This window comes from Gallinula chloropus (genome assembly GCF_964237585.1).
Source record: "Gallinula chloropus genome assembly, chromosome: 28".
Lineage (NCBI taxonomy): Eukaryota > Metazoa > Chordata > Aves > Gruiformes > Rallidae > Gallinula > Gallinula chloropus.
This window is the reverse complement of record NC_140113.1, coordinates 2,341,166-2,356,397: the sequence shown is the minus strand read 5'-3', so window position 1 is coordinate 2,356,397 and position 15,232 is coordinate 2,341,166. Positions and strand designations below refer to the sequence as shown.

Genomic DNA, 15,232 nt, shown 5'->3' with positions numbered 1-15,232 from the left:
AGCTGTGTGGGTGAAGGTTTGAGGAGGAACCTCACCAAATCGCTAACTAGGGGGATGGGTTTTCGCTTGCGTATGTCCGGCATGCTGTCTATAATGATCAGCCCACCGCCAGGCCTGCAAGAGAGATGAGAGTCAGAGGGGAAGGGGAAACTGAGGCAGGAAGGGGCCCCCTGATATTGCCTCGTGTTGATGGGCAGGACTGCCTGGGACCCACCCGTGGGATGCTCTTCCCCACCACCGCTGGGGCAGGGATCAACAAACTGAAAACTGATGGGAAAAGGGATTCTGGCAGAAAACACCGATTCTCCCCACATGTTTTGCTTCAGTGGTGTGGCAGTGAAAGGTGGGGGAAGCGCAGCCCAGCCCTGCTGGCTTGGGCAGCTTTGGCTCTGCAGAGAGGAGGGGGTGAGCTGGGGTTTCCTGCTGGGGCACCAAAGGGGGACACTGAGCTGTTCTGCAGTGAGAGGAACTGGGGCAGGAATGCAGCTTTGCAGCCTCCAACCCCGGCTGCATGAAGACCCCAGTGTGGTCTGGTGGGTACTGGAGGAGATGTGCAGGTCCTGCCTGGGTCAGCAGGAAGGGTCAGCCAGACCCACGGCCCATCTGGGTGAGGGATGTGGGGTTCCCCATGGCACCACTCGAATCCCACATGGCAGAAGAGAAGTGGGGGACCTGCCACCCCAGCTCAGTCCCATCCCAACCCACTCACCTCAGCAGCGGCTCTCGGGGATGTGGAGCAGTGACATCTCTGCTGGCTCCTCCCAAAGCATCAGGCGACCAGCCTTCAGTCCAAAAATCTGCCCCCCTCAATATCCCCACAGCACAGCAACCCTTCCCCACGCCAGCTCCCCAACAAGCTCATTAACCACTTCCTAATGAGGAGGGGAGAGCAGCCTGCGAGACCCCCTGATTTCCCCATATACTCACCCGCCTTTAAACCACAGGGACTTCGCTTCTCCATCACCTTCCCCACGAGCCTGCAAGACACAGGGTGGCTGTCACAGGCACTGAGCCCCCACCGTGCCCCACAGCCCCCCCCAAACCCAGGCACCAGTACCAGCTCAGTGCCCAGCGAGCGCTCACAGCTCTACAGGATGGGTGAAGAAAAGCGCGTGTGGAAAATGATGGGGCTCTTCCCAGTAAAGGGCTTGCACTGGGAATGCAATGCTTGCTGGGCAAGCAGCGGCCAGGCTTCAGCAGGGTGGGGGTCAGGGATGGGGCTGGCACAGGAGTTGAGGAGGGGGGGGGAGGTAGGGTTTGGGGGAGGGCTGGTAGCCAAAGAGAAGCGCAGGGAGAAGAACCCAGAGCACACAGGGATGGGATGGGTGCAGGGAGCGTCCCGCAGTGCCCCCACCCCTGGAGGGGGTGTTTTAGGGGAGAAGGGAGGACAGAGCCTCCCTGACGGGGCGATCCCTGCAGGCACACACAGGCAGAGGGCAGGCACGGCAGGCGTTGGGCATGCTTACCTGCGGGCAGGCTACACCCCCTCCCTACGCGAGGGGAGATGCGAGCGCAAGGGCCATGGTGGTGGACAACTGAAAAGAGAAGCGGTGGGGAAGGGGGGGGTCGAAGCCCCAGGGGAGCCAATCCAGAGCCAAAACAAAAAGAAAAGATGGAGGATGGAGTCTAAAAACAGAACAAAACATCGTCAGCTCAATACAGGGGAGAGGGTGGAGGGGGCTTGACCAGCACACCGCATGCAGCACACACCGAGGGAGGGGCTGGGGGGGGTGGGGAGGGTCCTGCTTGGCATGAATGGGGTTGCAGGGCCACCGCAGTTGGGGCCACCCAGGTCCCCACTGCCCTCAGGGTGTGGGACATCCATGGGGTCAGGGTGTGGAGGTGTCTGGAAGATGCCCAGGCGTGAGGAGGGGCCATACCCCCCAGCCCAGCGCTGGCACCGGGCTGCCCTGGGGTTGCTCACCTCCTGCAGCTGCATGCAGACCTTGTTGAAGGCTCGCAGCCAGTTGGCTTTGGCTCGTGCTTTGGGGTCCTGCACCTCCACCTCTGCCTGCTCCCTGCAAGCAAACACACCTTGCTCAGCCCCCAGTATGGCACCGGGGCAGACCCCACACCCCAGGCAGGACTGAGGGATCTTGATGGGCCTTGAGCCTTTTTCGATGGCAAAACCTGCCTCGACCTACCAGCAAGGACTCTAAGAAGGTACCACAGGCAGCATGGCCCAGGCAGAGTGATGGGGGGAGGCCAGGAGTTCTCCCTCCCCTGAGAGCCTTGGCCCTGGGCACTCAGGTGATGTGGTGGGATCCCTCCAGGGAGCGCAGGGCTGGGGGGCTGCTGGTGACACAGCACCTGGATTAAACTACTTCGCTGCTCACCCCCCATCATGATGTCCTCCAGCCTCTCCCTGCAACACTGGGACCTCCTGGGGTTAAGAGCTCCAGACATCCCAGCGGCTCCCAGCCCAGAGAGACCTGGCAGCCTGGACATGCTGGTTGCTGGGGGAAAGGGTTCTCTCCTCTTTTGCAAAATCAAAACATGGAGGAAAGAATAAAACCTCCAAACACCCCAGGCTCCTAGAGGGCTTGATGTGACCTGACACTGGAGATGGGTGCCCAGAACTGGGCCAGGATGAAACCATGGAGAGAGCTCAGGAGACAAACCTGTTCCAGCTGGCTCTGTGGAGCCTTCCCTGCACTAATCCGTGGTCTCCAGTACTAATCCATGGTCCCCAACACTAATCTGTGGTCCCCAGTGCCCAGCAAGGGACCCCCAAGCCCCCTGCCTGGAGAACAGGCACCGCAGGCAGACAGGGACTTGGACCTAAATAGGTATTTTTTAACAAAAAGGCTCCTTACCCACTCTTTCAAACAGAGATTCCCTGCCTCAGCTGTGGAATTTAAACCAAATAAAAGACTGGAAAAGCCCATGGTGCTTCCCCTGTGTGCAGGGTGGGGGCACCCACCGAAACACGGGAGAACAGACGCATCCAGGCAGAGCCTGGCACATGAGCTACTCACTGGCTGTACCAGGGACCTGGCCACCACCAAGTGATTCATCTCTACAGCACAGGAGGCCAGAGGTGAGCTTTTGCCAGTGGCCTGGGGAAAGGATTGACCCCTGTGAAGGAAACCTCTGGCCATGCCAAGCTCTGGGTACCCCCATCCAGCCACGAGGCAACAGCTTGAGCTGGAGGAGAGGGATCGCAGCCCCAAGTCCCCCTCTTCCCTCATCCACAGGTTGTAAACCTGCACCCCCAATCTCAAACACCTTGAGTGTGGGCAGCAGGTCAGGGAGGTTCTCCTGCCCCTCTGTTCTGCCCTGGGGAGGCCCCGTGGGGAACAGTGTGTGCGGGGCCGGGCTCCCCAGGGCAGGAAGGACAGGGAGCTCCTGGAGAGGGGACAGCAAAGGGCTGTGGGGATGCTGAGGGCACCAGAACATCTCTCTGGGGCAGAGAGGCTGAGGGACTCGGGGCTGCTCAGCCCAGAGAAGAGGAGGCTGAGGGGGATCTGCTCAGTGCTGAGAAACCCCTGAGGGGTGGGCTCAGGAGGACGGGTCAGTCTGTGTTCAGGGGGCCCAGGGACAGGACAAGGGGCCGTGGGCACAGACTGGAGCAGAGGAAGTTCCACCTGAGCATGAGGAGGAACTTCTGTGCTGGGAGGGTGGCAGAGCCCTGGGCCAGGCTGCCCAGAGAGGCTGGGGAGTCTCCATCTCTGGAGACACTCAGACCCCGTGATCCTGGGCACTGTCCTGTGCAGCCTGCTCGAGGGGACCCTGCTCTGGCAGGGGTGGGACTGGGGGATCTCCAGAGGTCCCTGCCAACACTCATCAGTCTGAGACTCTGTGAGCTCTGCCCCTGCTTAGTAGGGTGCTGGTGGTGGCCCCAGGGCAGCGTGCCCAAGGAGACCAACCCTCCTGGGTGGCACCTCAGTGCCACAGACTCCTGGAAGAGCCCTAAACACAGCAGAAGATCCTTGGTGCTGCCCCTTGGCACCATCAGCCCTGGACCACCTCTGGGTTGGATGTCATCAGGCACGGTGCCACCCCAAGGACACCACAGGTCAACATCTCCCTCCTACCTCTCAGCTGGTTCTGGGGGCTCAGGCTCAGGGGCTGCCTCTGCCAGGGGAGCTTCATCCACTCCCTGCTGGGCCTGGAGGGTCTCTGGGGTTTCCTGGGGAGCAGAGATGTCCTTCTCCTCCTTCCTCTCCTCCTTCCTCTCCTCCTTCCTCTCCTGCTGCTGTGGCTTCTGCTGTGGGACCAGCTGGGGCTGCTGCTGTGGGACCTGCTGCTGCTGCCCGGGGGGTTTCTGTGGTGGGGGGTAGGCATCAAGCTCAGGGGTGCCCTGCTCCTGCAGGTCCTCCTCCTCCTCCTCCTTGGGGTAGCCTTCCTCATTCTCGCTGTAGTCCTCATTGAACTCTTCCTCCTCCTCTTCCTCCTCTTCCAGGTAGAGGTCATCATCCTCCTCCTCCTCCTCCCAGCGGGGGGAGTCCTTGCGGTAGCTGACGGAGCTGTGGCAGGAGTGGTAGGAGTCGCCGTCTCGCTCATCCAGCTCCGAGTCCCTCAGGCTCTCGTTCTCGAAGTCCTCGCTCAGCTGGGAGCTGCCCTGGCTCAGCTCGGCCGACGACGCGTAGCGGCTGCTCCCCGTGGGGCTGCAGGGCCAAGAGGAGACAAGGACAGGGCTCCCGTGGGTCCAAGCCACAGCCTTACCTGCCCCGTGCTGCCGCAGGCAGAGCCCCAGGATCCCTGCACCGAGGGCAGGGAATCGAGTGGCTCCCTCTGGGGCACAGCCCTGGGTGAGCATCCAGCTCCTTGTCCTGGGAGTGGAAGGTTCCTCCATGCAGGACACACTGTGTGGTGGGACTGGGGCACTCTCAGGGCTCTGATCTTCCTGCCTGTGGCCTGGCTGAGTGTGGGGACCCAGGGGATGGTGTCTATCCCCTTGGCTCACCCCTGCCAGCCACCGGGGCAAAGCGCAGCCAGGCAGCACCCCCAGCCAGATCCTCCCTCCTGCTTCTGCCAGACCCCTCCCAACCTGCCCCCAACCCACAGACCTGTCACCCAACCTCTTCCTTGACATCCCAGCGCTCCTTCTTGACCTCCAAGGGTACCCCCTCAACCCCATCACTCCCTTTCACCACATTATCCCTACTGTGGGCGTGTGGGGGGGTCCCCTCTCCACTCTCCCTGCCGGACCAGACCCCTTCCCACCACCTCATCTGCTCCACTGGCCCCAGCCCCTTCAATATCCCCCTCTCACAGCCACCTGCACCTGGGGGGGCAGCAGCAGAGGGGCTCCCTGCATCCCAGGAGGCTGCCAGGGATGGGGTGGCCACGGGTCTCCATGGGGAGAGGCTCACATAAGCACACATGCAGACAGGACAGGGACATGCCTAGGAAGAGGCCGACACCACGTCTCCAGCACCGGCAGCCAGGGCTCAGGGGCGGGCAAGGGGACAGGGGGACAAGGGGAGGGGACGGGCAGAGCCCTGGGCCCAGGTTGGTTGGGCCAGGAAGTTGGGAGCCAGGGGACAGCACAGGGAAGAGGGTGCTGGAAGATGCCCAGGCTGGTCCCAGCAGGGAAGGATACTGGTAACTTGGGAAGGGGGACTCAGGGCACAGGGGTGAAGGAGACATGGCTCATGCCCAGAAACCCCTCACCTCCCCAGCCTGATCCTGGCCAGAGCTGGGAGAGGGGCCCTTGTCACATCACAAGGGTCCCAAATCAGTGCACGAGGCTTTTGCCCAGCTCCCTTGTGGGGGGGGGGGTGACTAGAAAGGGAGGATGGAGTTTGAGTCCCCAAGACCCCAGCTCCCATTCCTGCTGGCACGATGGGGAACCAGCAGCACAGCTGCTGGCTGGTCGCTGTGCCAGCGAGCAGGACCGGGGTGCTGGGGGCATCACCCCCATGAACCAGGGTGCAGCAGCAAGAAGTGACACCACAGGGCCAAGAAACTCCTGGAGCATCCCACCGCTGCTCCTCTGCAAGGCGGTCCAGGGCGGGAATGGGGAGGGTGGGGGGTGGAAAACCCCACAGCGGCACGAGGCCGCCCTTGCCGGGACTGGTGTTGGCCTCACCACGGCTTCAAGGACCAACCACAGCACTCTGCGACGGCACATGGCACGCGACGAGGTAGCGACCCACCTATCCGATAGGTCTAGGGACCGCCTGCTCTCAAGGGAAGGCTGGCGGCTGGTCCGCCTGCTCGACTCGGAAGCGGACTCAGCGTCGCTGCGTCCGTTTGCGGCAGAGTCGACGCTACCATAGCGTCTGCCGAGGAGGAGGAGGAGGAGGAGGAGGAGGAGAGGAAGATGATCAGCGAGGTCCCGGCTGCCGCGCCACCGCCACCCACCACGTTGTCCCGGCATCCCCTGCCACCGCGGGGATGCCAGCAGGGAGGCTCCGTCCTGGTGGATGGATGGGGCTTGGCACCTTGGGCTGGGTGGTGGTGAGGAACTGGGCTGTGCTTGTGACCGCAGGGACAAAGCGCTGGGCAGGCGTCCCTGCCTGCGGCTCTGCCTACAGCCACATCTGCGTCCCCAGCCAGGCCACATCCTGCCAGCAAGGACAGCTTGGGGGGGGTCCCGAAGCCCAGCGAGGACAGAGCAGGATGGTGACCCAAAAGAGCTTGAAAACTTTCCAGTGAGAAGCAAAGGCTTGGGGCTGGCACCATCCCCCTTTTCCTTGCCTCAGCATCCTTCCCTCTGTCACCCACCGTCCTGGGAGTGCCATCTCTGGCATCACCCCGGGGACCCACTGGCCTCTGCCACCTGTCAGGGGGACCCAGAGAGCAGGTCCCAGGGAAAAACCTTCTGTGCCAGTGCTACCTGATGGGACGCTGGTCTGAGTAGTCCATCTCGTAGCTCTGCATGGAGTCGGTGTAGGAGTCACGGGAGCTCTGCTGCTGGTGCCTCATGGGGTACTGGTGGACGGAGGCGTTGGGCTGGGAGGTGGTGTAGTAGGGTGGTGGAATGCTGTTGCTGGTCTCGCTGCGGTAATCACTGTCCCGGTCATCCACTGTGCTGTCAGGGTCATCGTCTGCAAGTGGCCACAGTGAGTGGGACAGTGGATGGCCCCGCAGCTGCTATGGCCAGGGGCACCCCAAATCTGCCCTGTGCCCCACACCACCCCGCTATTGCACCACCTTGTCCCCACCGCTGTGGGACCATGCTGGGGAGAGGGAGCCAGGAAGGGGCAAGGGGCAAGGTGCATGTGTTCCCCTCTGCAGAGAGAGGTTTTGGGGGACAAGGGGCAGGCAGAGGGGGGAAATGGGATATACAGAAGGGGGGAAAAGGAGGACAGGGTGCAGGGACCCTCCCTCTGCCCCACCAATGTCCCACCCCAGAGGCAAAGCCGTTGCTGCTCATTGCCATCAGGGCCCTCAAAAGCACAGCGTGACTGTGCTGTGTCCCACCAGCCCCTGGGGACAGCCCTGCCCAGGACAGGGCACTCAGTGCCTCTGTCCTTGCCCAGCACAGAGCCACAGTGTCAGGCTGCAAGGCTATGACATAGCAAAGGGGGATGCACTGGGGTCCGCCAGGCTGGGACGAGGGGAGGGGACAGGATACTTACTCTGCTGTTCTCCCCAGCCAAAATAATTCCAGTTGCCTACAAAAAAAAAAAGGGGCACAAGACAATAAGGATGGAGGCAGCTCTGGGGCAGCAACAGGAGCTGGCTGGGAGGAACCAGCATCTCCCAGACATGGAGACAATCAGCTGGGATGGGGACAGTGCTGGGAACAGTATGCACCCAGGACAGGGCACAGAGCTGTCCCCGGGACAGGGAGTGGGGATGGGCAACTCAATACAGAGATGGGACAGGGATGGAGCCTAGGGATTGGACATGGTGACATGGAGCTGGGATGGGGACAGTGCTATGGCCGGGCACATGATGGCACCGAACTGCACAGGGCTGGACACAGGGCACCCAGCTGTGCCAGGCTGTGCATGGCCCTGGAGTGATTCTGGAAGGGGAAACCAAGGCACGTGTGGGACTAACCAAGCTGCCAGCTCAAATCCCCCAGACCACCCCTCTGCCCTTGCCCCTACCGAGCAGCCCCCTTGCCAGCCACGCTGCCCCTCACCCAGGCTCCCCAGGGGACTATCCTTACCAGCCCCACTGCCATGCCCCTCTACATCCCTCTCCCCAGCCCCACAGGAGGGATCACACACTTCGGGACAGGGAGACAGCAAAGAAACACCAGCAGACAGGGGAGGGACGATGGGATGAGGGATGGGGATGGGGTATGGGGTGTGATTGAGCCTCACTTGGATTGGGGTTCAACCACCCCAAGGCAGGCATGGACCCCACCCCTATGCATCCCTAGTGTAGGGAGCTGAGGAGACGGGGCAATGGGGGGGGGTCCTGCAGTGGGGCAGGGACAGGGCAGCACTTACAGCACTGGGAGCTGTGAACGGGCAGGGGCTTTTCCTGCTCCTCCTGGAAGGCATACTGGGGAGAGACAGGCCAGTGAGGATGAGGACTGCCTTCGTGCAGCACGGCTGCTCCCTGCCCAGCCCTCATCCCGGGCCTGACTTACATCATCCTGGTCCCGCATCGCATTGAGCTGCTCCAGCTTCTTGGCCCAATACCTGGCCTCCTCCTCAGGGATATCTGCAAGGGCAAAGACCTTGGTTGGCACATGGACACCACTTCTAAAACACCCTCCCTCAGCTTTTGGGGCTATAGGAACAGCCCCTCAGCCCAAACCCCGAGCCCCATGAGCACCCCTGGGGTTTGGGGATAAGGGAGGATGCACCCCAGTGCTGGGGTGCCTGGGGATGGTACCCACCCAGCGGCAGCTCAAAGCGGGTGTCGAGGAGGATCCGGTGGAACGTGGGGTCCTTGGTGCCTGAAATCTCGTTGTCGGTCATGATGACCTGGGAGTCGAGCGTGAGCCACTCCCCAGGACCCTCCTGTGGGGTGGGAATGGGGCTGAGGAGAGCCGCCACGGCCCCCAGCCCCATGCACGCAGGGGAAGACCCCAACCCCAACCCCAAACCCAACCAGGGTGCTCTCCAAGCCGCAGTGGGGAAGGCTCTGCCCCCCTCCGAAGGACAGTTGGGGGTGGGGGGGGTGGCTGCCTGTCCTTTGGGGTCCAGGGGGGCAGGGGGAGGAGGGACATGCTCGACTCCTTACCTCATTGGACTGCCGAATGGTCCGGAGGGGGATCCACACCGTCCCCACCATGGTGTCCCAGATGAGCCCCTTGTTCCACACCTCCACTGTCAGGCCCAGGTCGAGCCGGTTGATCTCACTGGGGAAAGGGGCAAAGCATCAGATTAACCCCCCCCATCCCTGCAGCCCCCCCAAAGGCTGCCCCAGCTTCTACCTGCCCCCTCAGTCTCAAGTGAGTCCCCCAGGGCTGGGGTCCGGGGGAGCACTGGCAGTGGGTGGGGGGGGCCTCCTGCTGATGGGGCATATGGGGAGCAGCAGGGTGGGGGACCCCAGGACGCCCCTGGACACTCACAACATGAAGTCCTGCTCCCAGGCGGGCAGGTTGCCCCGCACGGCGATGGTTGTGCTCTTGACATTTTGCACCTTCAGCGTCACGTAGGTGTTAAACTTCTCTGTGGGAGCCAGAGGAGGGTGAAGTGGCCCCAGTGCCCCCACACACACACCCCCTCAGCCGTGCCCTCACGCCCCGGATACCCCCCCAAGTGCCTCCCTCCCATGAGCTCTGCCCCCCCCACATACCCCCACCTCTGGGTGTGCTCCCCTCCCCATTTGCCAAACGATGCCCCCAGAGCTGAGGCTGAGCCTGGGGTCCCCTCACCACCTTTTAGAGGTTCCTCTGATCCTGACACATCCCACCACCCCCAGAGCTGAGCCCCAAGCCCCAGCCCAGGTGGGCTGGCAGGTGTAGGGGGGGCACTTACCTTGGGGCCCATCGAACTTGGCCTTTTTAACTGTGGGGACAGAGAGGGAAGGAAGAGATTCAGTGTGAGCCCCACGCAGGCAGGCTGGTGACCCCACCACAGTGCCAGGGGCATGGAAAAGGACCCCAGACCCGGTTGCAAGGTGGGGGAAGGCAGTGGGATCCCTCCTGATGGTGTAAATCAGGAGTCCCCAGTGCCAGGCATGAACTCGGTGGGCACCAGAGGGGAACAAAGCCCCCCCCCCTGCAAAAATGGTCACTATGGGACAACTTCAAACGTTTCATTGTCCATCCCTCACCTGCTGGGGGGGGGTGTTCAACCCCCCTCACTCACCCCCTGCTTCTGAATTTGGATGTATTTGAGGAAACAGCTGATGTTACCATACACATCCCAGGGGAACAGAGGGGGGTTGGGGGAACCTTCCCCCAGCTCCAGTCCCCGTGGGGGGCACCAGCTCAGCAGCACCAGGGTTATGGCTCTTGCCACCTCCCAAACCACTGACCCAGACTATGTACAGGAAACCCAGGGTGGAGGGGAGGAGACTATAACCCTGCTGTGCCCCACAGCAGCCCCAGGGATGACGGAGATGCTCCACTGAATCTGGTGCAGCAGGGACCCCTCAAATCACCCCCCCACCCCTATAACCCCTCCAGGGGGACACTGAGGGGCCAGTTCTCATCCTGCCCCTTGCAGACCCCTCCCAACTGGCTGGTTGCATGTGGGGGTGGGGGGATGGAGGGGAAAAAAGTGCTCCTGAGTCTGGCTGATCCCCTGCCCTGGGAGCAGGAGGCTCTGGGGGGGTTGGTACCCAGGTTTTGCCTGCAGTGGGGAGGCAAATGGGTACCAAGGCTGCCGATGCCAGGCAGTGGGGGTGAGGGGGTGAGGGGGTGAGGGGCGTCCTCGGGGCTCACACGAGGGGCCCAGGCAGGGAGAGGATGACACAGCACAGTTAAATGACGCGGGTGCCAGCAGGTGGAGGCCCAACGTGACTGAGGAGGGATGAAAATAGCCCTGGCGATATCAAAGGTAATTTGATTTCAGAGATGTGCCACTCGCCGGCCGCTTATCACCCGCCACCAGCGCCGGAGGGGCCGCGGGGCTGCCGCTGGCTCCACGTGCCCGGCGGGGTTCAGAGGAGGCAACGTGGCACCAGCAGCGCTCACCCGGCTCCCGGCTGCCTGTGGGGAAACTGAGGCAGGGAGGGGAGGGCAATGGGTTCAGCCCCACACCGTGGTGGGGCCCTTTGTCTCTCCCCCCACCAAACCCTTACAGGGAGAGGGTCACGCAGCGGGTGGCTCCTGTGCTCGCCAGCAGCATCGCAGGCAGCCGTCATCCCTGGGGAGCACAGGAGATCTGGCTTCACTGCTGGGTGGGACAGGGGGTGGCTCTGGGATCCTAAAGACCCCCAGCATCACCAGGTGGGGAGCCCAGGGGGGGCTGCACGGGGGTGGCCAGCACCACCGTGTGATACAATATTATAGTATATATTTTTTTATATATATAGTGCATAATGGCCTGGTTTATATATATATATTGTATACACAAATCATTATAAATATCATGATAATTCAATTATAAATTATATCATATAGAATTTATTAATATTATACATTCTAAAATGTGTGTCTATCTTATGCATTTTAAAATGTGTCTATATATGATTATACTATATTATATATATGATATATATCAATATATTCAATATAATTATTTATATATAAATGTATACTAATTATATATGAATAATATATAATACTATAATAGTATTGCTTATCTATTATATTTATATATCGATTATATTCATAATATTATATCTTATATATTGATTATACTTCTATATTTATTAACATAATTATACTATTGTGATATATTATCTATAATATTGTACTATTATAATGTGTGATATTATCTCTTAGACATCATTATGATTATTATTATAATGTATAGTAGATAATATGACTATATTAATACATATGTTAATCATACAATTATAAATATAACCCAGCATTTGGTACTGGGACTGGCCTGGCACCTGCTGGGAGCTGCACAGGGACCCCAGTGTGGGAGCTCAGCCTGGCCCCAGACACACCGACCGCTCCCCTCAGCTGCTGCCTCTGAACCCGGGGAGCAGAGGAAGGGAAAGCTCCAAAAATACCCGAGCTGACAGGAACAATTACCCAGGGAACACGTGGCTCTCCTGGCTGTCATCGCCTGCCGAGGAGAAGTCCTGCTGCCACCATCTGCAGCTGACGGCTCTGAACGGGCTGTGCCACCCTCCCACCCACCAGCGCGGCCCCAAAGCTGGCAGGTCCCAGGGTGCCACCCTGGGGTGAAATTTAAGTTGATCCCCCCAGACAAGGAGCTGGGGACAGCAGGACCCCCGTGGGAGCTGGGGACAACCCCCCCAGTAGGCTGGAAGACCCCAGGGCTGGGACAATGAGCCTCCTTGTGGGGGTAGATGGGCAGTTGGGGAAACTGAGGCAGGAGGCAGCTGATGGGGATCGGACTGACAGTGACATAGAAACCAGGCTGGGCTGTAGGCATCCCACAACGGGCCTGTCTGTCCATCCCTCTGTCCAGCCACACATCCCTCTGTCCAGCCATCCCTCTGTCTGTCCATTCATTTACCTGTCTCTCCACCCACCTCTGTCTGTCCATTCCTTTGTCTGTCCTTTCACCTGTCTGTCCATCCACACGTGTCTCTGTCCATCCATCCTTGGACCATCTAAGCCCTCATCTGTCTGTCCATCCACTCTCTCTCTCCCTCCCTCCCTCCCTCCCTCATTCCATCCATCCATCCATCCATCCATCCATCCATCCATCCATCCATCCATCCATCCATCCATCCATCCCTCCCTCCTCTCCGTCCGTCCACCCGCCCCTCCGTCCGTCCATCCTCCCACCCCTCTGTCTACCTGCTCGCGTCTCCCCACCCCTCCATCCATCTGTCCGTCCGTCTCTCCATCTGTCTCTCCGGATGCCCATCCACCCGCCCGTCCATCTGTCTGTCTGCCTCGCACCACTTCAGACACCCCCTCCCTGTCCCTGCTCACCCCCCACACCCCCCAGCGCCCATCACCGGCTGCATCCCCCCAGCACGAGGCCCTTGGGGGGCTGCACGTAGTCCCCTGGGAGAGGAGGGGAAGGCTGAGGGAGGATCTGGGGTGGCACCTCCGCCCCTGGGACCCCAAAAATAGGGTGACAAAAATACCTGCCCCCCACGAGCGGTGACGGGGCAGCGGGGGAAGCCCCAACCCACCAGGAGCCGCTTCTCACATTCCGCCCCCGGCGTCCCCGCGGGTGTCACCGCGTGTGACAGTCCCTCAAGCTGAGTAAAGACGCAGCCCTCCCCCTGCCAAACGGGGGGGGACCCCCCAAATCTGGGGCTGGCTGGGGACACACACAGAGGCACGCCAGGTTTGGCATGGCTCCCACCCCCACTGCCATGGGAGAAGAGGCTGTGACAGCATCCGCAGGGACAAGGCAAAGGTGGGGGGGTGGGAGGGAGCACCCTCCCCTCCCCATCCTCCCCCCCATGCCACTGGGCTCAGGCAGCAGGGTGGGCACCCCCATTTTCCTCCTGATTTCCCCCTGGGGGGGGGCACTGGCGGAGGAATCTCAGACACCCTGTTCTGCACCTTGTCCCTCACTGCCACCCTGCCACCCCTGTGTTGCCACCCCAGGGGACACTGTGCCACCCCCTCCCTATCAGGGTGCTGTAGGGGCTGGGGAGGGGGCAAAGGGACACACACACCCCCCCTCAACCCCAGATTTCACCTTCCCCAGGGTGAGCACTCAATCCAGAGTAACAATTAGCACAGCCGAGCTGAGACTGCAGGACTCATCTGTGCACTGAGCTGGGACGGTCTCAGCGTGCTGAGGTGCAGGTACCCCCTACCTGCACACTCCTCCCAGTTCCTCCCAGTATGGGGTGACCAGCACCACTAACCCACCCTGTTTCTGCCCTGACGCCCCCCAGCCCACAACCCCTCCAGCACCATCAACATGCCCAAGGTGGGGCAGGACCTGCATGAGCCTGGAAGGAGGTGGGGGGCACTTGGTAATTTGGGGGGGGGAGGGTGTTAGGGGCTTGCAGGGGGGCAAGGTGAAAGATGGGGGCCTGGGGGTGTATGGGGTCGGTTTGGGGGGAGTGGGAATGTGGGTTCTTGGGGTGGGGGGTTTGGAGGTGGGGAATGGGGATAGATGTGGGGCGCTGGGGGGGGGTACGCTTGGGGCGTGTTCAGGGTGGGGGTGCTTGCGAATGCAGGCGGCTGTGTCTGCAGGGGGGGCGTGCTTAGGGGTCGGTGGGGGGGGTGGGGGGTGTTTGGGGAGAGCTGGGAGGGCGAGGGTGGGGGTGTTTGGGAGGGTGAGCACTTAGCGGGGGGGTGGGAGGGGGTGGTGTCTGGCTTTTGGGGGTGCGGGGGAGATGCGGGGCGGGGGGGAGGCGGCAGCAGGTGACACCGGGAGGGGCGGCACGGCGGAGGGGGGCAGACGGGAGAGGCTGGGTGGGGGGAGCCCCCTCCCTCCCTCCCTGGCTCACCCCATGGCGAGGGGGGGGCATTCGAAGCGCTGCGGCGGGGGGTGGGGGGGGAACACAGCCCGGCGGGGGAGGGGGGCTGCGCTCACACACACACATACCCCCCCCTCACCCCCTGTTCTCCACCCCACCCCCCCTCAATCCCCCCCCCGTCCCGGGCCCGGCGCCGCGCGCGCCCCCGCCAGTTCATTCATAAATCCACGCGCCGGATTTTGTGAATGGAGCCGCTCTCGCGGCACCCCCACCCCCCCCCGCCCCAGCCCCCCCCGCCCCCCCCTCCCCCAGCCTCCGCCAGCCCCGGACGTTCCTCTGCCCTCCGGGGGCAGCTGGAGCGGGGGAGGGGGGTGAGGGAGCGGCGAGTCCCCCCCACCCCCCTCACCCACCCATCCATCCACCCCCCCCTTTCCCTCGTCGGGCATCGTGGCGCCGGCTGCTGCTCCCCCAGCCCCCTCCCCGCCCCTCGCAGGCTCCCCCCCCCCCTTCTCCCCCGGTACCTCCGACGCAGAGCAGCGACATGGTCCCGATCCCGGGGCGGTGCCGGGGGGCGCGGGGGGCGCTGCCGCCGCCGCCCCGGCTGACTAGCGGGCGGCCATCTTGCTTCAGCACCGGGGACAGCTCCTGACGTCACCGCGCCGCCCCCGCCTTAAAGGAGCCGCCGGGCACCGCCCCCCCCTCCCCACCCCACCCCCACCCCCCCCCAGCCGCGCCCAAGGGTGGGGGGGCCGAGGCGGCTTGGGGAATGGGGGGGGGGGGAGAAGCCCCGAGGGTGGCTGCCCCCAGTGTACGGCCCCCTGGGGGGGTCCTGCCCGTGCGGCTGGGGGGGGGGGTGGTCTGCGAGGGCGCGCTGCCCCGGGGA

General features: G+C 62.1%; 1 protein-coding gene across 1 annotated transcript in view; it reads right to left on the bottom strand.

Annotated features, from left to right (window-relative positions):
* The window catches only part of UNC13A (unc-13 homolog A), a gene marked incomplete at both ends in the record, with an annotated part of 36,644 nt that extends 21,752 nt beyond the window's left edge, over positions 1–14,892 (bottom strand). The window contains 13 exons of the mRNA XM_084276181.1: positions 928–977; positions 1,925–2,018; positions 4,038–4,610; positions 6,105–6,230; positions 6,788–6,998; positions 7,533–7,568; positions 8,358–8,412; positions 8,501–8,574; positions 8,753–8,876; positions 9,100–9,217; positions 9,431–9,530; positions 9,840–9,869; positions 14,871–14,892. Of these exons, the coding sequence (XP_084132307.1) occupies positions 928–977; positions 1,925–2,018; positions 4,038–4,610; positions 6,105–6,230; positions 6,788–6,998; positions 7,533–7,568; positions 8,358–8,412; positions 8,501–8,574; positions 8,753–8,876; positions 9,100–9,217; positions 9,431–9,530; positions 9,840–9,869; positions 14,871–14,892 (1,613 nt within the window). The remainder of the gene's footprint in view (positions 1–927; positions 978–1,924; positions 2,019–4,037; positions 4,611–6,104; positions 6,231–6,787; positions 6,999–7,532; positions 7,569–8,357; positions 8,413–8,500; positions 8,575–8,752; positions 8,877–9,099; positions 9,218–9,430; positions 9,531–9,839; positions 9,870–14,870) is intronic.
* Between the last annotated feature and the right edge of the window lie 340 nt (positions 14,893–15,232).